The sequence below is a fragment of the Halichondria panicea genome, chromosome 16, assembly GCF_963675165.1.
Source record: "Halichondria panicea chromosome 16, odHalPani1.1, whole genome shotgun sequence".
Lineage (NCBI taxonomy): Eukaryota > Metazoa > Porifera > Demospongiae > Suberitida > Halichondriidae > Halichondria > Halichondria panicea.
In genome coordinates, this window is record NC_087392.1 from 2,697,862 (window position 1) to 2,720,349 (window position 22,488).

Here is a 22,488-nt window from a genome sequence, read left to right on the forward strand (position 1 = left end):
TATGTAAGCTTAGCTTTAATTTGTATAATTATATACACATATACATTTGATTCTTTTCTAGTCAGAAAAAAAAAGAGAAGCTATGAGGGTGTTGAATACATGTGTGACAATACAGTTTTATTATACACGATATAACAATAATTTATTCTACTCTGTTTATACACCAACAGTAAATTTCGGGTAGGGGGGGGGGGGGGGTAAATTGCAGTTCTCAACTGTATCAGAATTAATAACAAACGTTCAGTCTGGTTCATTGCATAAAATTTACACAAATATTAGGAGAATTGCTGTCATCTTTAAAGTAGCCTACTAAACCATTAATAGAGGCATACGTTCCGAGTCCCATTCCTACGATTCCCAGCAGCATTATTAGAACATCCTTTGTCATCCATGCTACCTGCTTGACCATTGATGAGGAGTACTGGCTATGCCATGGCAGGTGCTGTCGCTGCACAGAGACCATCAGGTGCAGCAGAGGTGGGAAGATGAGGGCCAAGGCACTGCTTGCCACTGCTCCAATCAGTGCAATCAGGTCACTCAGGTCAGGGAGTGCCAGCGCAAATAAAGCTACGGAAAGACAGTTCAGCAATTGAGCTTTAAAGGCACGATAATTTAATAGGTAAGGACTATCTTGTGTAAAAATGTGAGTGTGACTAAAACTAAAACACACCTACTAAAAGGACGAGTGAAGTCCTAAAGACCAGCAGCAGAGCGGTGTTCAACAACTGGTGATGATTTGGGTATCGGTAGACCAGATAAAACTTCTCTTTGAGCCAGTCGATACCTTTAGTGACTGGTGGTTCCAGGAAATCCATGGGGACGTAGAATTGCAGCATGAATGATGCAAATATTGCGTAGGCATAGAACAGCTTTGCAATGAGAAAAGCTCTGCATGTGGGAACAATGAATAGGAGGTGAGACAACATCGCTTGCAGCTCCACGGAAAGCAGTCTTTAAATAGGGTCAATAACAAAATTAATACTACTCACATGGATGCACCAACTCGCTCGAAGTTTTCCTCCAAGTTGAGAGTGACACTGGCGTCAACAGCATCTCCATACACAGAATAGCCCAGTAAACCAACAAATAGGTAGAGGAAAATAACCACGGCCATACCAATGTACACAACCCGCTTGAAATGATCAGGAGTTTTCATTTTGTTCTCCAGTGGTAGCACCTATGAATGATCAGAAAAGTGAATCTTATCCGTAAGCATATAATTATATAGCGTACAATTGAATGCGAGTCAAGTGCTTATTGTAGCTAGTATTGAAGGCTGTGAATTAAGGCAAAGGAAGGAGAATGGAACCTCTTGAGCTTATAATGGATTTCGTCGAGCTTCTCTTGCTGAGACTATTGATTTAGCTTTGGTGTCAGTGGACTTGGAACGTTATTTTTAGGGTATCATTCGACTAATTAATTTTGGCACAGATACAACTCAATGCTGCATACTAGAATGCCTGCGTGTAATTTTTAAATAAACATGAAATGGCCTGACCCATTAGAGCATCGAGTTGTATCTCTGCTTCTGAGGAAAATTGCTTTTGAGTCACCCGCAAAAAAACGTTTCGAGTCCACCAAAATAAGGTCACAGTACTCGTCTGCAGAGAACCAATTATTTACCAGCCTATTCTGATCGACTGATATTGTACCCCCCTGGGGCTGGGGGGGGGGGGGCTTTGCTTGCCTCACTTCGTTATGTAATTGCCAACATGACATAACTTTTCATGAAGTGAGTAACCTTTCCTTGGTTTTCACATGGTCACCAAGTAATCTTATCGTAAACCTACCATTCCGATTCCCTCAAATGAATAGATGGCATTTCCAAAGAAAAGAGCTGCTGTTGTGATGCTCTGTGGTATCATGACGATGCCTTCACCAGTAGTAGCATTTCCTATATACCAACAACAGTACCAATAGACACTCTGATAAGATAGCCTTACAAGTTAGGCTTACTTGGATGAAGGGCAGCTGCTTTGAACTTTGGATCAGGGGATCTATGAAAAACACACACAAAGATAATACTGAGGGCAGGCACATAAGAGAAGAAGGTACGCATTCTAAGAAAAATAATTAATCCAGTAATAAAATTCTTGCGTGGGCTACTGTACATGAAGTTGCATGCCTTATCAGAGGAGGTTGGACACAAAGCCTAAGGATTCGTCCTGTAAGTATTGTGCAGTGGGAGGGTGTGGGATGTCTTCTTTATTAGCGTACTTAAAATGTTTGAATTTTGAACCCACTTTGACCAAAGCAGGCCACCTTTTCATTTTAAGGAACAGAATATACCATATAGTAGATTATTTAGACACTAGTTGATAAGATCTACATGGGAAGTACATGGGAAAAGTGCCTCAGAGCAGGTACCGTATAGCTGGTATATTTCGAGGGTATAAATTTTCGTGGATGGACCATTACAAAGGATTTCGCGGATTTTATTTTCGTGGTCTGAGTTCCAGCCTTTTGGCGCATTCGCACATCAACATGCAGCTGTACCTCCACACCGGCCTAGCCTATAACGGTGAGGCACCTCTTATTGTCGATAGGTGTGGTCAATAATACTGAACACGCCTACTATTCAATAAAGATATAAATTTTCGCGGTAGAGGCTCAATCCGCGAAAACCGCGAACATTTATACCCTCAAAATATACCCGCTATACGGTATACTATGGGACTTAGTATACCTGCTATTTACTTAGTATACCTAGTATTCTGTTGTCAAGTACTTATATTTGTAGTCAAGCGGTTTGCGCATGCGCACTAGTATCTAAATGAGTTAAACACTGTTTTGTCGGTGTCCATGTGATTATTTAGAAGCCCTCAGCCACTTTAGTACCCTCGCTACGCTTGGGATACTAAATCAGTTCCTTTGGGCTTCTAAATCCCATAGACACCTTCGAAACAGTGTCTAACTATTATTTAAATGATGACATAGCTGAGCTATACATTCGTTCTACAGTACAGTAGCTCCTAAAGGTCAAAGGTCAGTTTGACATGACAGAACAACGACCTTTGTGTGAGGTCACCCCCCTTTTATAAATTGCAGCAGCAATAACATCTTAACGTTACTCCTGATAACATGAAGGGGCTATTTTATCACAAGAATAAGGGCTCTTAACTCTTATAACTGATATTAGTGATCTTTTGTGACCAACATCATCTGGGTCGATACAGAGATAAAGGAAGGAAAGCGATTGGCTACGGTCGAAAAAATGTGATTATCCGTGATGCGCTATGTCATCGACTTTTTTCATCTTTTGTAGCCTTCATTTATAGCTAAAAATTAAAAAAACATGCTTAAGGAAATCAAAACAAGAATTTATGCAGCCTAAGTCGATCAACAGAGACAAAACAAAACAAGATATGTTATGTAGGTAAAACATCATAGGCTTACAGCAGTGCTTCTTAAAAGGGGCACAAACTAATATAACACTTTCTCGTCTTTTACGGCCTCCATTTTAGCATTGTGGTTATAAAAAACATACAAAAGAAATTATAACCAAGGAAATGTATACAGCCCAGTTCGTCAACATAGACACGAATAAGCAGGATATGTAGGCAAAACATCATATGGCTACGGCAGTGCTTCTTAAAAGGGGGCACAGACCAATAATAACTAGTTTTCAAGCTCTAGAGCACCACGCTTGGACTTCATTTTAAATAAAGCACAGGACACGTATAGCCTTACTATACGCAATTCTAAGGTCTCATGAGACTAATAGCTAACTAAAAGTGATATTACTTCATTTCGCGGGAGTTGTGCCGGGAAATAATGCGCATCAAGGATGGTTGAGTACACACCCAGAGGAAATCAACAATGTGAAATGATCACGTGAGTTACTCTCGTTGCCAATCCCTCTATTTCTCTGTCTCTGGTCGATATCAGAAGAGGTCCGACAGGCACGGTGCAGCTCAAGTAATTAGTACACCCAGCATGACGTGGGCAGATAATTAGTGCTCAACCAAAGAGACTAAATTGCTAGAGCTCCACTGTGCCAGTCGTACCTCCTCTGGGTTGATATGCCCTTGGTAATACTTAAAACTTACAAGAAGCGGTATATTTCGTCGTACAATATGACGATAAGGCTGATGACGATACAAGCATTGGCAATGATTGAGAATGGAGACAGACTCTCGAGGTTTCTAATCCAACAGAACACCACTATAGGAATGATGATGACAGCAATCCAGGCGTGAATTGCATCCTGCTGTTTATCTGCTAGAGATACTCCAAATGCTGAGCAAAACACCTGTGAATATAGACAGGAAGGTGAACAATGAATAAAGCGATTTGGGAATACGTTGAGTTCAGATCATCAGGTGATATCACATACAATGGCAGCTACAACACACCTGATTGAGGTTGTCTGCTATGAACACGAAGTAAACACAGCAGAATCCAAACTGGGTGATTATCAGAAAGATGTTTACCACCACACTGTGGTTTGAACACAATAATAGTGAAAGTATAAGTGTATCATTACGGCATCCACATACCCTGCAGCTCTCACAAGACGTTTATTGTGCGTGTGTTCAGACGTTGCCACTTCTGCTGTCTGGGCATAGTTCAATGTTTGAAACTGAGTATGTCTGTGTCAAGAATAAGAGTGCATATAATGTAGTGGATCACAAATTAACATTAATCCACACTAATACCTGCTCGTTAACTTGTGAGCTACATCGACCAACATCAACATACAGTGCGTGGCTATGATCCCCAGTAGCAACAAACAAATACCGCCAACCTATGTATAACAAGGACTAAATCAGATGACATAATGGCTTCTAAACACTCACAGCTAGTCCAGCATTCTTGATGGCTAAGGGCAGTGCTAACAATCCAGTTCCAACATTGCCCTTTACCATATGGATGAGTGTTTGCGCGTCACTGCATGTGGGTAGAGAGAGTGCAAGTGTGATTACGGACAAATTCACTGACTTACGATGTTAAATGATCTTGTCTCTTATTTGTATTACCACTGGGAATGACGTCATATGAACTCTCGATATTGTCATCCATATAGTCTCCACCCTTACTACTGCTCCCAATAATCCTGGCAGCCTCCTTTCTACGTATGTTGACACTAGACTGGCTGCCTAGGCTTTCTGACATCATGACGTCACTGTCGTCCAACACAGGTTCGACCAGAGAGCTACTGTAGCTAGGGTGAGATGTGTTGGTAGCTCCGTAGTGGGAGGTGGCTGGAAGCGAATGGGCGATGATGGGTACTGGGGAGGACTCTTCACTGAAATTCACCAGACGAGTTGGGTTTCTCTTGCTCATGTCAGCTTTTTAGGAAAAAAAGCATGCTACATTAACAACACCTAAAAGTAAGATTACTAACCTTAATCCAGCATTAACCGTATGGTTATACATTGTATAACCCCACCCCAATACAAGTGCAAAGTCTAAAGTATTGAAAATTTAGCCATTTAGAATAGAAAAAAGTGGCCTGGAATCAAGGATCCAGGCTATGTATGTATATATGTGTTACGTTGTGAAAATGATACTATCTTAGCCTGCGCCTCGAGGGCTTGCATCTACAACTAGAATGTACGTCCTACTAAGCCCACTCCAACAGTAGAGTGGGCTTCTTGTGCCAACACTAACAATATTTTGACTGCTATTGTTTTAGGAAAAAGCTGGCAACCATTAATAATGATAATCATATATAAATTATATAAATGTATTTATCACTCACCTTATTATTCATGAAGAGGTTCAAAACTGTCAGAGGTTCAACGTATCTGTCTTCTCAACATCAAACTGCACTGATCTGGTTGACTAGCGGCGGCCAAGGGGGTAGATCTCTACCGTATATCTTCTAATTTATCGGACACTTCTAATTACCCGGACACTCTTTTGGGCAATTTTCGTTGTTCTAATACAACGGACACTCCAGTACTTTAATATTACATTTGTTCTAAATATCCGGACAATACCTTGAAAAGTTGAGTTACCATTCATAGACGGCAAGTAAGACTTGGAGTGCTGCAGTTAGATAGCTTTGAGTAGCTAGTTTTAGATAGTTAGTGCAACTATTCAGTCGTACCTTGTTCTATTAAACTTAGCTAGCTCGCATGCAGCTGCTTGCTTGTTCTAATTATTCCGGACACTTCGCATGCTCTATAAAAATCTGTTCCAATTATACCCGGACAATTTCCAAAATAATTATTTTTTGCTGTCTGATAAATTAGAAGATATACGGTATATACTCAACACCATGTACCAACACGGTCATCATTGTGTCATTGTCACATGATATCCGTCTTTATCTTTATTTGAGTCGCTGGGCGCGGCATGGCACACAGAAGCTACTCCTTGCCTAGCCTCGATCCCAGGCCGAGTTTTCGCTTTTATAACGGTTAGGCAACCGTTTGCCTAACCGTTATAAAAGCGAAAACTCGGCCCTTGCCTTCCGGAAATGTGAACACAAAATGCCGACGGTATGGCTTCTTATCCATGTGCTTGCGCATGCGCACTGAGGCATAATGAACACGACAGCTGGAAACTGACTGCAATAGCCAGAAAACAGAAAACAGAACGTTTCCCACATGCACTCAAAGTAAGTCAGTAATATAAAAGGGGCTGGCCGGGTACGTGACTATCAATGACTCGTCCTAAAGGAATGTTTGGAATGTAGTTTAGTCACTGTCTTTTTGGTATGCATAAATACAGTAGCTACCATACCTATACCATGATCACCAAACCCCAACGCAGGAAATTGCACTGAACCTCTTCCACAAAATTCAGTACGCAATGAAGACAAGTTGTTGATAGTTGAGTCACCGGCCAGTCCCTTTTCCCAAAAAAGAGGGTGTGGTTTCCAGTCTATAATTTAGCATAGGTCTAAATCATACACGCACAGTAAACTTAGTTGAGCGTGGCCCGACCGTCCATAGGATCTAGGACGGGAGGTCGGGTTGCAAGCTTATCTTGGATTTGTTCTGCTGCATTATGTAACACTGCTATGAATATTATTATTCTCAAGTGGGTGTTAACTGACTTGATGACGTGGCTAAACCATAGCGTAGTGATGTGATGTACTGCATATAGTTCGCATCTAACAGAATATCGGGCCACGCCCAACTACAGTAGACTCTCGCTATAGACCTTTTTCACTTCAACGTGTGGAGGAATGTTAACGAGCTTAAAATTAGTAGGTCAGTCAGGTTACACCCAAAGGAGGATAGTCAGGGTCAAAAGTTCTCTGCTTTTGGAGGACATTTTAATTGCATTCCGATCATCCAATTTTCCTTTAGTACCTCCAAACCTTGTAATTCACTGTGGTTGAAGGTGACAAAGAAAGAGTAGACGATCAGAATGCAATTAAAGTCCTCCGGAAGTATATTTTAATTAAGAACTTTGACTAAGACTACCGTAGAAACTGAATTATAAGCGCATGCGCTTTTAGGGTCAATAGCAGAGCTCTATACGCTTATATTCGAGAATGCGCCTATAATGCAGTCATTTCGAGCCCCACCCAGCAACCGGATGTCTCTGTGATGAGAGCTGGCTAGAAAGTGAGCAAGCAAGGCAAGCAGGCAACCCTAACTGGATCTATATCATACTAGTTCATTTTACAGTTCATTTACATCATAAACATTCATATTGACCAGGAACTTGGAATAAAAGGACCTCATCCATGTCTCACATTCTCTCAGCATGATCAGACAAGGTAACAGCATGCCCTGAGACTCCTTACAGATGGATATCACCAGCTATATAGCTACCATGCACTGTACAAGCTAACTAGCTCATAGATACAAAATTAGCTGAATCAATTCTAAAATTTCACTAATAACCTTCGCATAATTGGAAAGCGCTTCAATTCGAGTATACTTAAAATAAAGATACGCTTATAGTCGAGTAAGCGCTAATAATCCAGTTTCTACGGTATCCTCCTCTGGGTTACACCCAACATAGAACTTAGCTAGAATGAGCATAGCATAACTACATAATGAGCGAGTGCTTGTAAATTATTGACCCCGTAAAAAAAGACATCAACCGTGCACATTCAGGTGCTAGGATTTAGGAAAAAAAGATGATGCTTATTTCGGAAATAATATTTTAGTGGTACCGTAATTTATCGGACACTTCTAATTAGCCCGAACACTTTTCTGGGAAATTTTCGTTGTTCTAATACAACGGACACTCCGGTGCTTTAAATATTCCGACAATACCTTGATCAGTATTCCAAACAACGTAAGATTTGCCTGACAGTCCTGAGCGTCTGGCAGCATTTGCAGCCCAAGGTGTGATTTCTATAACTAAAGTTAGATCAGTTTGCCATAAATACTGCAATTTGATTGGCTAAATGAAGTGTTCTATCCAACTTAGAAAATCATGTAGCAAAGATTAGATAAGAACATTCAAATCTGATTGGCTAAATACTCATGGTTGCAATGCTTAGACACTGTTTAGGAAGTTTCCACATGATTTAGAAGTCCTCAGGGCTAGTAGAACCCTCACTGCGTTCGGGATAGTAGAACCAGCCCTTTGGGCTTCTATATCATGTAGAAACTTCCTAAACAGTGTCTAACTATTATTTAATTATGCATATTTCCCACCTGCTACACTTTTGCCATGTAGTCTAGTGGGGTTTAACTGTCATAAATTGGCACCTCAGGGCTACAAGGGAAAATGGCTCATAAATTGGCACCTCAAGCATAATTATGCAACAAAAATAAAATAATGGTGTTTTCGATGAATGAAATATCTTGCATGAGAAACAAAATGTCATAAATGAAAACATGTAGTCGTGTGTAGTCTGTAGACTAGTTCATGAAAAATTCTGCTGTGTTCTTGCAGAAGGAGCTGCTTTAGAGACACTCTGGGAGAAGGCTAGGGCTCAAGCTGAGCCTTGCTCACTAGCACTAGTACTGCACGCCACTGCACTAGGCCTGTTCAGTTTCTGTATTCAAAGAAAAAGAAGCCAGTTTCATAATAACATAGGAGTGGCTATTTTAAGCTTACCTTTGCTTGCCTACTAGCCTGGCATAGCCAAAGAAAGCTGGTCTAGACACTGTCTAGAGCTAGCTAGCTGTGTTGTTTTTTCTAGTAGGTACGTGGAGGGAGGGGCTGACTAATTGCACAGAGAGGGGGAGTGGCTCTGTACCGGTCGCTTGGAGGGAGGGGCTGGCTGCTCATATTCTGTCCAAGCTGCGCAAGGCTTTGAGTGTGGACAGGAGCCCTGGTGTGGACGAGCTCTCTTCTTCCTAGTTGTCTTCTTGTTTGAATAGTGTTGCTATGTGGTAGTCATGCATGCAAGCTTATATAGCTGGATGCATAGCAACCAGTCAGCCAATCAGATGAGACATATATCAGTTAATACACAATGCCTCGGGGTTTATGACAGTAAACCCCTCTACACTGTACGTTAACTAATACATATATGCTGCACCTTGATATTTGGTCACATGTGCGAAACAAGTGCAAGATGAGAGCGAACAGTAATATGCAATACGTGTGCCATATGTGCGTGATATGTATGCAGACTGCATTAAATATATGCTGCATTTGTAATTTTGCATACAGTCTGCTTGTATGTGGCTGTGTACATTACAATGATATACGTACGCATGCCACATGCAAGCAATTCATTACATGTATGCATGCCACATGCGAGCAATTCTTTATAATTTTTATGTATGCATGCGAGCAATTCTTTTATGAAGCTTTCTCACCTTGAAAGGGAGCCATACGAGCTCCAAGAGTCCATGCAGACGTCAATTAGTTATCGTCCACAGCTATCTATTATCGGTCTCTATACATTTTATTACTTTCTATTATCGACTAGCTACAGCAAAGTGTGCCGTTACTCGGCAACAAGGCAAAACAGTGCAATTTAAAGCACACCATCATTCTCAGCAGGTCTGACAACCTTTTACCAAATAAACTTGAATATTTCTTATGTTTCATTTTTGTGCAACCAAGGTATATCTGAACGAGTACAATAAATATGACAACTGTACATAAATTATAGGCCGGGTATAGCACACTTATATACTAGTAACACCATAGTAGAAATGCATGCTGACTCTAGCGGAGAGGACAAAGTTTGTTGCCAATAGAACCGTCCGTATCGATGCAATCTTCATGGATCCGCCATCTCTCGCAACTACATTTTAGCCATTCTCTTCCAGTGCCACTATCTTCTTCAAATGATCCATAACACACACAGCAAAGGTTGAGTTTCATCCTTGTCAAGACGGGTTTTTTCCGAATTGATCGGTTTTCAGTTTCTGTGGCATGATTCCTCTCCTCTCCGCTGCTTTCTTTTGCTTCTCCTCTGCTATCCGTTGCCTCTCCTCTGCTTTCTTAAGGTGGGAAACGGATGGTGGTGGTTAATTACTCGAACGTTTAAACCCCTTCTTTTCTTATTGGGCATCTCTTACAGTGGGACAGCTGCATTATTTTAGTACATAATATAGACTAATACAAATCAAGTGAAAAAAGCAAGCTACTGACGCCATTCAGTAAGTTTCTGGTTAATGCAAACGCTCAAACATTTTACCATCAACATAGCTGACTTACTACTTACCTGGAAGTCGATGGCTCTTGATATGTGTATGCTTGAGTCGAGTATAGCTTCTTTGCAAAAGTACGGATTACCGTTACATTTCTCCGTATACTAGCCTAGTCGATAATTGATTGATGATTGGCCGATAATAGGTATAGGTCGATAATCAATGCCTTACGCTATATGCCACTTGTATGCACCATACAAGCAACTTCTTTAATTTGTCACCATGGAAACAACTCAATCAACAGAAGGTCACATGATAAAATGCACACACTACAAGCATGTAAGTTATTAATGTTTACAGAATATATAATTATGTACAATAATGATTATGCCACCTATTTTTATATACTTGGCGAGTATAGCTACAGCCTAGTATAATTAACATGCATGCACTAGCTAACACTATTAAGTCACGTATATATTACTACAACTCCGAATCCGCCCCATTAGCACATCGGTGTCTCGCCCCACAGCACGCACTGTTCACAACCGTGTTGAATGCCTCGTTGTTTATAGCGGTATCGGGGTACAGGGCTTGGATAAATCCTATGTATAAACAAATAGTAAAAGGAGGAAGCTGTGCATATTATGCATGCATGTATAATAATGTGGATTCGACATCGGCAATAGTTACCTTTCAGGGCTTCAAGGTCTTCCTTATCCATGGCTTTATTTTATTCCCCTTTCCTTCCTACGGCACACATGGTCCCTAGCTCACGGTCATCAAAGGCCATTGATAGAACTTTCCGTAAGGTGTATACTTCCAGTTTTGAGAGGGCACCATGCACTTTATAGTGGCTAGCTGGCCTTCAGAAAGGGACAGTGACCCTCCAATAAACTGTCCATTCCCTGCATATATAGACAGTATAATTAGCAAATGCTCACATATAATTATAGTAATTATATTATGCTAATGATAAAGTAATATTATATAATTATATACTTACACTTTGAGCTTGTTTCAACTCCTCCGTTGCTCTCCATCAATTCCACGCGATCGCTCAACTTTTCCATGGTGCTAATTGAACTATCTAATTCGTGGGAAGATCCCTCATAATGTCTTGTTGTGTAAACTGTGGTGTCGGTGGGTGGCGTTGAGTTGGTGGTAGGTATTGAGTTGGTTGAGTTGGTGGTAGGTATTGAGTTAGTAGTTGGTATTGAGTAGGTTGAGTAGGTAGTTGGTGTAGTCGGTGCTGGTGGTAGCTGTGGCAGGTGTTGTGGAGTAGAGATGCCATAGGTACCTGAAACAAACTCTGCTCTTGCCTCACTATAGTACCACTAGGAATGAGAGAAATTGCAGCCTGAATTTTGTTTTCCAGTGACTTTTGGTACTAATGGAATTTTTTTGGCTGCTGCATTTTCAGCTCTTTTTCTTTTCTTTTTTTCGGTTACATCTATTTCAGTTGGAGAAGAAGGTATAACATGTAAATTAAAGCACCAGAGTGTCCGTTGTATTAGAACAACGAAAATTGCCCCGGATATTTAGAACACATGTAAAATTAATTAAAGCACCAGAGTGTCTGTTGTATTAGAACAACGAAAATTGCCCAGAAAAGTGTACAATAAATTAGGATATATAAATTATACGGTATAGCTTTTTAAATGACCCACTGTTGGTTTTGTCGACATTCTCGTAATAAATATGCTGGGTCTGGAGCACACATTCGCTTCAATTGTGACAGTTGCAGGTTTCGATGTTCAACTCCTCCTCGCAGGGCAAAAAACTTCCCGACGACGAAAAATTCAGCGTTTTGAAGTGATATTGGGGTAGATAATTCATTGTTCCACAGTTTAGCTTCTCTTCTTCGACAAGATGTCAGCATGCTTCACTTGTACACCTACGCCCTCAGAGTGTAATGAGTGGAAAAAGTAGTCTAAGGTACCTTGGAGTGGCTTAATTGAAACAAGAATCCTGCTTATTCAGGAAGTTTGGGTATCCAGTAGTATTCTCACGTGCCAGAGTAGTCCACACAGTAGCTGATGATGGTTGAGGGTGCATGGGTACTTGTCGCTGTTAATCTTCCTTAGTTCAACAGCGAACCTTGAATGGTGGGTATTCAGAAATTGAGGGTCTGTTTCATTTGGGTATTGTTAATTCCTTGCATTTTCCTACTGTTCAAGCACATTAAGTAATAGCCTTGCTGGTGTTTTCAGGAGTAAATCCCCTTGCCATTTCCGCTAGCTTGTCTTCAGTTTCGAACTTGAAGGCAGTAGTGACTCTTGCAACTTTTTCTGCGAGTTTGTGAAGAAACTGACTCTTAAAGCGAGTTTGTGGAAGGAAGCGGTGACTTTTAAAGATGGGCGAGTCGGGTTTGTGTGCTGGGTTAATAATACGCATAAGCATTCGGTCAAATCACACAGTCATGGCTGCAAGCAAAGGAGAGTTAGTTATAGGAGAGTAGTTTTCTATTCTTTTTCTAATGCTGTGAGTGAATTGTTGCTAGGAAGGTGGTTGCGTAGTAAATAAGTCAGTTGTTGACTGGTGACCTAGTAACTATGGCTTATAACCAACCTATGCCGAGGGCGTAGCCATAATTACTACAGTAGAACCTCGCTAATCCGAATAGAGTGGGACCAAAATACATGACATTAACGGATGTCATTAATAAGACACTTGTGTACAGTTAGTAGTACCGTATATCTTCTAATTTATCGGACACTTCTAATTACCCCGGACACTCTTTTGGGCAATTTTCGTTGTTCTAATTGCTTTAATATTACATTTGTTCTAAATATCTGGACAATACTTTGAAAAGTTGAGTTACATTCACCATTCACAGACGGCAAGTAAGACAAGACTTAGAGTGCTGCAGTTAGATAGCTTTGAGTAGCTAGTTTTAGATAGCTAGTGCAACTATTCAGTCGCACACTGGTCTATTAAACTTAGCTAGCTCGCATGCAGCTGCTTGCTTGTTCTAATTATTCCGGACACTTCACATGCTGTATAAAAATCTGTTCCAATTATACCCGGACAATTTCCAAAATAATTATTTTTTGCTGTCCGATAAATTAGAAGATATACGGTAGTATAATTTATAGTATGGATATTGCTGGTCTTCCTGAAAGCCCTGACAAGCAATACAGACAATAAACAAAATAGTATACAGTTATTTTATAATGTTCCTTCGTCTAATGAGTTCCAGATAATTGTAGATTTGTAAATAAAGGAGTTTTTAGCCAGTTCGTGTTAGGTTTAATGATGGTCATTTTTGTTGCTCGTACAGATGTCCTGAAGACACTTTGGTGAAATTCTGTTTAGAATCTTAATTCCCGTTTGTAACTTTCTTCTTGTTGAAAGTTTTTACCATCCCTCTAAGGGGTTTTGATTTTGTGCCACTTAGAATATCTCTATCAATGAACTGTTCCTCCCATGTTTCGTCATCCGTATCATCACAAAAGGGTATAGGTCATTATCCCTATGTACTCATCGGTACTGCATAGATCATCATCACCCATCTGATTCAACAACGTATCTAGATCTTTATAAGCATTTACTACCGATGCGAGTCACAACAGTAGAATTGGCAGCAATAACACCACTTTTTCTGAAACAATTGACGACTGTCTCCTTCGTTACACAGTCTCGTGCATCGGATAGCTTTAAGGAAATTTACTGATTTGGCTATTTCCGAAGCTGTACTATTAGTTTCGTCAATTTTGGAAAGCACAAAACGCATCAAGAGCTTCCTAAAATGAATTTTGAAATTCTGGATAATTCCTAAATGTCAGGATATTCGATAGCAGGTACGGAGTGTAAAGTTATTAATGCAGCTGAGAAAGTGTATGGATCATCCATTGTCTTACTGACTAAGTTTAGTTTCTTGACATATGGCTGTTTAACACCTTGTTCCAGCTCATCAAAGTATTTAGAGAATTTTCTTGCATTCTCAGCCATGGATGCACCAACTAATAACGTTGCTACCGGCTGCACTCATGCCATGCGCTCATACTTCATAATAAATAATAATATCCTTGGCCGGAAGTGGGTGGATCTGCTTGGCGATTGACTGAGCATAAGATCATAAACATTCATTCATTATCGGATTTCATCAATGGAAACACCTTGTTAACTTAGAAGGCATTAACTTAGAGGCTGTCTAATTTGACGGTTTCTAATATTCTGAGATGTTCTGTCTCGGTTACTTTGTGACGGCAATGTGAGGAGCAATATACTGCACACTCACTAGCCTCGATCCCAGGCCGCACTTCCCACTTCACTTAAGGAAGTGGTCATTCTTTGCGTTATGTCGTGATAGACTGAAGTCTGTACATTGAAAGCTCTTTCTTTCACAAGCCATGGATTAATCTAGTACTTGCCTGGGAACGAGGTTGCAACTGCATGGCGGCATATATACAATGTACAGGATCTATGATGGCAGCAGATATAATTATTGTAAGGTTTCATGGATCTGATCGATGGACTTTTTTTTCAATAAGTTAACTAAGCAAAACAAAACTTTAATTTCTAGTCTCAGTCTCATTCAATTAAGAGGACGTCCCGAGCTAAGAGTTATTGACCAGTCTACGCCTATTTTTCCTTAGCTTCGAGTTAACCGCTGCCTATTTGTGTCAGGTGATTGGTAATCGTATGATGACGTTCAGGTGGTGTTTTGTGGAAGCTTTGATATTTCTCTTGCGCTTCACAATTTGTAAAAACAAGCAAAATAATAGTGAGTATGATGTAATGTTGCAGGTAGAACAAACCTTTTGGTATGGTGGGTAAGCAATATATACCTTGTGATTGTGATGAGCTTTCAAGTGAATAACAACTGCATGGTGTTTCGAGGGAAGCTTTTGGTCTTTACAATTGGACATGGCACACTGGCCTTTGTAACTTTAATAATGTGATACTGCAGGTATAATATATAGAACAAAACCTTATGATTGGCATAGTGAGTATGCCTAGTAATTGTGGTGAGCTTTCTTGTTGAACTGGAACCCTCACATTTCTAACATCTGCATGTGTTAAGAAACTTGACATGTTATACAGGCACTTCAACCAAACAGATCAGTCCATGCTCTCTTCTTTGTAAATCACTGGTGCTCCCACTCCTTGATTACTGTAGCAGTGTGTGGGACCCCTCATCTTCTAGTGCTATCAATCAGCTGGAGCCTGTTTAGAAGTTCGCAACTAGATCGACTTGAGATTTGTACTAAACGCTGGTCAAGACTGTCTCTTATCGGTCATTTTTTTTTGTAAATATGTTGTTCCACTTTGGAAATTAAATAATGTACTTAGTTCGCCTGTTTTCTTTACTTTCCTGTTTGCTCACTTGGTTTTTTTTTGGATTAATTGTCCTTATACTGTTATGTCTGTACGGTATAGTGCAACATTTTTGAGGCACTTAAATTTCGTGGAATGGCCTCTAAAAGCATTTCGTGGGTCACTGTTTACCGAAACACTCCCAGGCTACGCCTTCAATCTTCGCACATTATATAAGTTTACAGATAAAGATTCGTGTAGCATTGCTGCTCATGAAAACAGCGAATTTTTCGTGCTATACGGTATAATTATGCCACTGTTATTTTTCTTGTTGTTTTGGTTAGGATTACCTTAATATTAACTTTCACTTGCTATTATTTCAGGTGCTATTATTTTGGTATGCTCCTTAATATGCTCTAAAAAAATAAATAAAAACAACTGGTGGTAGGAAATATAGACTAACTGTAAAGCAGTAGCTAGAGTGATAGATTTTGCCAAAAAGTGCAGTAAAAAAAAATGTTGAAAGGAAATTAACACGGAAGTACATGTAATATGTTATATACATTAATTTCTGTTCGTAATGACCTTTCTTGTCAACCATAACTGTTTGGTATTTCATATCGTCGTAGATGTTTGAAGGCACAACGTGGAAATGAGCTATCGATTACTTCTTGACAGGCCTTTATCTATGGTTTGACTGATGTGTGAGTATGTGTTCTAAAACAAATCATTTCTTTGCATGAACTTTCTAACCAAGCTATCTGGGTTTACAGATAGAATAAGGGACGTCGCTTTCAACGGAATTACATGGGTGGATACAGCGACAAAATCCACTTCTCGTTTCGCGAGAAAGTTTTGTCCTCTACCTCTTAATTTTTCTTCTTTCTCCGTTTTTGTATGCACGCTGCTGAGGATTATTACTTGGACCACTTGCTTCTACGTCGATCACTCCATTTTAATGCTAAACAATTTAAGTGGACAATCTTTTTGTTCAAGATTTTGGATAGGGTTTGACTAATGTGTTATTGCTCTCAACACCAGTTCGTTCTATGAATTTTCGTACCCATCCCATCTGATGCTTTAAAATTAGTCAAGGTAGATTCATGCACTGTACAAACAACTCGTCCTTTCTCCACACAACAAGGTCACAATACATATACTGAACATTATTTAATTTGTCGTCAGCCTGAAGCCCTCCCTCCACCCTTTAAGGACCCTCTCTTTTAAAGACGACTATACCGAGACAAAATCTGTGGGTATGATAAACGTCCTTCATGAATCAACAAATTATCCGCCTGATCACCATCTGTATTTACATTGTAATAATTGACTCCCTTGAAGACTTTGAATGTCAACATGCAGTTTCTTCCTTGGTTGTCCCCAGGCAAGTTTTGACAATTCTTTCTTCAAGGTAGCACTCTTACTGATGTGTATGTGGGACTGACTGATGAGCAGGCACTTAGGCTAGCCATGCATGCAGGAGCAACTCGCTTTGTGCACAAGATGGACGTACTCATCGAGATTTGGTAAGTTAATCAAGAGGGGTTAATCAATACGCCCAAAATTATACGTAATAATACACAACCATATAATTATTAATTATTTTATGGCACATGTACGTATAGGTATAGAGCTTGTCAACACAAGTCCTAGGAATAACATTCAGCGACTCCCCAAAAAACACATGATTGTGTATGCAGAAATGTAATTGCAGTTACTATTTTGGAAATCCATCAGATCTTTCTGTGTGGAAAAATGAATAGCTCGCCCAGATCGAAATTGTTGGTCTTCGAGGATTTCTTGCTTCTGCTCTTCTCCACAGCAAAAGGCAGACCAGAAACAGTATGTATTAAATATGCAAGTGCGTAAGTATAGATAATGTTAATGGAAGTTCAAGTTTGTTTGGGAGGTGTGACTGTTACTGCGAGGCCAGCGTGGTATGGTCAGGGTCCTGAGAATCTGATGAATGCATATACTTTATTTTGGCTCACCATATGGCGGTGTTCCAATGAGCTGGCTCTGCTCAGCTGAAGGTGATTCTGGCACTGTAAAGAGAATAAGTACTACCGCTTGACCAAGTGGGGTGAGTTACGTACCAGTCACTACCTCCTCATCCAATATATGGGCCCATACATCTGTGTTTATGGTCCATAAACATTCCTGACCCAATCTGCGAAGGCCTTTGGCTTTTGATTGATACAGCATACGTACTTCAGCATAAATTATTGGAAGTTTGTTTGGGAGTGCCACTGTGACTGTGAGGCCAGCGTGGTATGTCAGAGTCCTGAGAGTCTATAGATAGATCTGAATGTTTTACTTTGTTTTGGCTCACCATATAGTGGTGTTTCAGTAAGCTGGCTCTGCTCAGCTGAAGGTGATTCTGGCACTGTAAGGAGCTACTGCTTGACCAAGTGGGGTGAGCTACGTACCAGTCACTACCTCATCGGCCCATACATCTGTGTTTATGGAACTTGTGGTCCCACCTGACCCAATCTGCGAAAAGTTGCCTTTGGCTTTCGATTGGGTTTTCCCTCACAAATCACATACTTCCTCTGTATATACATATACAGATAGTTCTCTGTGTACTAAATGCAAGTACTCACTAGGAGTGCCAGGCTTTTCATGAAGTTCTTTCAATTTCATCGCCCATAGGGGCCTTCAGTGTTCTGACTGTCTCCTTGGCCAGATCACTACATCTCTTCCAAGGGAAATTTCTGTAGGGTTGGTGATCTAGGACTTACGCGACCAATACTTTTGTTACAGCCACAGACAATTATTTGATGATAAATTGTACCTTGCGTCTCTCGCCAATGCGCATGTCACCTCAACCTCTTCTTTGCCCATTTTAATGTTGCAGCCAGAATATCTGGATCTGCTGCATCATCTGTGTCCATGGCTGCTGTCATTTGTGCCTTGATTGATGGGTCTCCCACTTGCCTACTCTCAGACATCAAAAAGAGCTTTGCCAATTTGGAACCCAAGGATGCCTGCAATTGTAAAATTGATGTACAATTTATGAGAATTTGTCCATGTGTCCACACCTTACGATGTGTTCTCCACAGCAAAACGTGGGTGCATGTTCTTTTCAATCGTATAGCCCGGTATTAATTTTTTTGTTCCTCTCGAACCTGCCTAAGATTTTCACTGATTTCCTTCAAAACTTCTTACCTTAAATAAACATTCTCAGTGATTTACAGTGAGGATAAGTAGAGTGGTTGTGTTGCGGGTGAGCCTCAGTTGTCAGTTGTTTTTTTTAACGGTATATTCCGCCATTGACCTTTGTCAGAGACATCTCCCTCTGTATACACACAAATGCCGTCACGTATAATTATTGGAACAAGGGAATTTGTATACCTTTCTGTCTTGAAAGACTTTTGTAGAACAATCAAAATGTAACCGTTTACTTAAGTGGTCAGTGCTTTCTCGACTGTAGTGAGCTGGAGTTTCCGATGTCGATTAATACCAACCTTTTCCTACAAGTGTACACTGATATCAATGTGTAGTGTGTAATTGGACCACCACTGTGTATTTAAAATTGATTTGCTTTGGCACTACTGTATATGAATAGTAACTCACTTATCTTTGTTTTTGGCTACAGGCAAACTGGACACCTTATTAACTAATTTGTATTTATGCCTTACTTTGGAAGTGCTTGGGATATCCTTTTTTGTCATTGACATACAGCTGCAATACCCCCAGTATGCGCATGCTTATTAAAACATTAGGCTCTGGAGCGCCTCATGCATGCACACCAGACATAATAAGTATTTTCTTTTGCACACAAAAATAGGCAAGTAGTCATACATACTGAAAGACAGGTCCAGGCAAACAGCCTGTAATCAAGACGTTTGGCCTGTAGATCATGCCGTAAACAGGACGTGGGCTAACGTCCTATTTACAGCCTGTGAGAACGGCCTGTACACAGGACATGGGTGGGCTACGTCCTGATACGGGTCTGTTATCTAACAGCCTGAAACGGACCGGACTCATGGATTTTTGGCTGTATATACAGTACAGAAATGATAAACGAAGCTGTAGCTGCATGATAATAATCAGTTTTGGTTCATAACATGGTAGGGTTCACTATGCAGTAACTGTTCTTGTCTCTTCGAGGAACACTGAGAGTTATGATTTTAACTGTTCCGGGTCCATCCGGCCTGGCTTCTGTTTCTATGCTACAGCCATGCATATATTAAAATAATTTACTGCCCATTCAGTAGACTCTTGTGTCTTTTTGGGAACGATAGTGTAGCAAGCTTGCTGTTCCTTGTTAGCTAGCCGTATACAGAACCGAGAAGCTTGGGCTGGGGGCTGGGGCTCAAGTGCAGGTTTTTTTGGCAAAATATTGTATATATACGACGGTAAACTTCAAGTTAAGATAGTACATAGTTTACAAAGTCAGTAAACTTAGCGGTTCTTTGTATTCCTTTTACATCTGGCAGCTCAAGAAGTAATTCTTGAAAAAAAGTAAAAACATCCATGCCGCCACAGGTTTGGGGTAGCTGACGTAGTAGCACAACGGTAAATTCTGGCACTTAAAAAAAAGAAGTTTTCCTTGTGTGGAGGAGTTCTCGGTTTTGCTGGTGAAAATAACCAAACGTGTTTCCGTAAACGAGTTCATTTTCAATATAATTATCAGCAATATACTGATTCCATGCTGCATGTGTGTGCATGGCTGGGAATTCCTCTTCTGCTCTGTGAATTAATTAATGTATAATTATAATTGGTGATCGTACTTCAGAATCCTGTGTTGTAGTGTCCCAAATTCCGAGGGCTTGTAGCAGAACTCGAAAACAAGATTGCAGTGATTGCCAAGTCAACACATTGTCATGTTCAATAGCGCCTACGCTTGCCTGTATGATTTGTTCGACTCTGATTAATTATTGCGCTCTCCTATTTACACAAAAACTGTACTTTTCATTGCTAGCATCAATGACTTGCAGTCTGCTGTGGTTTTGTCGTTTGATGGCAACTTGATTATTCTACTATTGGTATTTGCTCTTGCTGTTCTGATCTGTTTCGTTTTTACGTGATAGCACGAGGCTAGTAAGAACAGTATCTACCTGGGATAGAAGTAATATAGCAAATTATAATTATATCGCTAGATGCATAGTGCAGGTAAAAGGGTGCTAACAATTTTTGAAACTGAGTGCCCTGATAACGTCCTCAGGCAATGTATTCTCAGTGGTGGATAACGTTAATGAAGTAGGCACCAACGGGGTCAGGGTTTCATCTAGGGTTAAAAGTGTGATGTCAGGTTTACCCCTAGGTGAGTTTTTTTATTTGTTTGTGACCTATACAAAAACTTCTAACCTGGTATGCGGTAAAAAATTATTTGTGGCAAATCATAAGCTTCGCTGCCGGGCTTGCACGTTGGCTCTAAAGCTAGTATCCAGATGCTGATCATTCCGAAGCACGGCACATTCCATAGGCAATGGCACTATGGTCGGCCAGACAATGCATCGACATGCTGTTGGTACACCTCCTACTCCAAAAACTGTGTAAGAAAAGAAGGCATGAGATAAAGTCAGTTATTTTGACCACCTGCATGATTTTTGAGGAGAGAGAGGAGTGAGATTAGTCTGTAGTTTGAGTTAATTTGTTGACCTCTATGCAGTAGAAAAAAAGCAGGAAGTTTAGTTGCCTTGTAAGGATACGGATCTAAGTTAGGTCGACAAAAGGATGCGACTTTTTAGGGGGGATAGCTTGTGGAAGAAATCCTGCAGAGAATTGTTTGTTAGTGAAAGAGTGTAAGAAGCGAGCTTTGAGGAGTGTGATATCATTCTAAACTTTTTGTGCTTTGATCAGTTGCAAGGTGTCTGGCGGTTTTGTGTTTCTTGCAAGCTATGGTAATGTTATGTATAGGGAGGGTACAGTTCACAATCTTTGAGGGGATATAATAATGGAGTCAGCAGACATATTAAATTATAGGCTAGTAAATCCACATTTTACATTTTTTTTGTGTTTTGGGCAGGAGGAACCAAAACAAAGAGGTGATCATAAAAGATAGATGTGGAGGAGGTTGACTGTGTGGACTTGGATATATGTTGCGTTTTATTAACGCCTAGACATGATTTCGAGGTGCGTCAATGTGTTAACATCCATCCCCCAGCAGGAGGAGAGTTCTGACGGGAGAATGTCTAGTGCGTCCTCTACATTCGGCTACTAAGCAATTCCAGTAATTATTTCCCTGCCATTAAATTTTACGTTTGTGTTGTTTCTGCTGATAGTGGGCATACATTTGTACCTTAGTTTTGATAATAAGTGTTAATGGGTGCACCAGGAAATCAAGGCATCCGCTCGATTGTCTCTGTAAAACGAGGCAGCAAAGCCAAATCCTATAACTGTTTTAGTTTGTTCCTCCACTTAAGGCAAACATTTGTCGATTTTACGCTCAAGGCTAATATCCTATGTGCACAAGTTAAGGCGTGCAGTGCAGTGTCGGCTGGCCCAACCTCAGCAGTGTGAGCTTAATAATTATTTTATTGAACAAGGAATTTACCCCAGCTGTGTTGTATTGTGTTGTACAGACTTGGAGCAGAAAGGCCAAATCACAGTTTTGACACAGATGCAAAAAATTTTGATTACGGGAACTGCTGTCAAGTTCCCCTGGGTTGTGCAGGGAAGATGGGGTAATACGCCCAAGGCCATCTTACCTGCACAAGGCGTGCAGTGTTGACTGGCCAACCTCAGCAGTGTGAGTTGAACTTGTGTGTGTGTGTGTGTGTGTTGTACCGCATGTTTGGTATGAAAA

General features: G+C 40.4%; 1 protein-coding gene and 2 long non-coding RNA genes across 5 annotated transcripts; 1 reads left to right on the top strand and 2 right to left on the bottom strand.

Annotated features, from left to right (window-relative positions):
* LOC135350098 (proton-coupled amino acid transporter 1-like) lies at positions 1 to 6,157 on the bottom strand. 2 transcript variants are annotated; one of them, XM_064548812.1, is made up of 13 exons: positions 5,946 to 6,157; positions 5,705 to 5,884; positions 4,946 to 5,291; positions 4,800 to 4,890; positions 4,659 to 4,747; positions 4,500 to 4,592; positions 4,356 to 4,440; positions 4,050 to 4,252; positions 1,957 to 1,997; positions 1,791 to 1,894; positions 990 to 1,177; positions 671 to 888; positions 1 to 567 (listed from the first exon to the last, which is right to left on the bottom strand). In XM_064548812.1, exons 3-13 carry the CDS (start codon positions 5,284 to 5,286, stop codon positions 251 to 253), a joined length of 1,770 nt encoding a protein of 589 aa, XP_064404882.1. In that variant the 5' UTR covers positions 5,287 to 5,291; positions 5,705 to 5,884; positions 5,946 to 6,157; the 3' UTR covers positions 1 to 250. The 2 variants fall into 2 exon arrangements, with proteins under 2 accessions (XP_064404882.1, XP_064404881.1); XM_064548811.1 differs by having other exon boundaries at positions 5,705 to 6,157.
* Positions 6,158 to 6,488: 331 nt separating this feature from the next.
* On the top strand, positions 6,489 to 22,399 carry LOC135350102 (uncharacterized). 2 transcript variants are annotated; one of them, XR_010399078.1, is made up of 3 exons: positions 6,489 to 6,568; positions 15,522 to 21,912; positions 22,265 to 22,399. It is a non-coding gene; the product is annotated as an uncharacterized LOC135350102 (long non-coding RNA). The 2 variants fall into 2 exon arrangements; XR_010399079.1 differs by lacking the exon at positions 22,265 to 22,399 and having other exon boundaries at positions 15,522 to 18,150; positions 18,387 to 22,003.
* Positions 10,853 to 13,626, bottom strand: LOC135350103 (uncharacterized). The gene is made up of 3 exons (XR_010399080.1): positions 11,479 to 13,626; positions 11,166 to 11,380; positions 10,853 to 11,077 (listed from the first exon to the last, which is right to left on the bottom strand). It is a non-coding gene; the product is annotated as an uncharacterized LOC135350103 (long non-coding RNA).
* Positions 22,400 to 22,488: the final 89 nt, after the last annotated feature.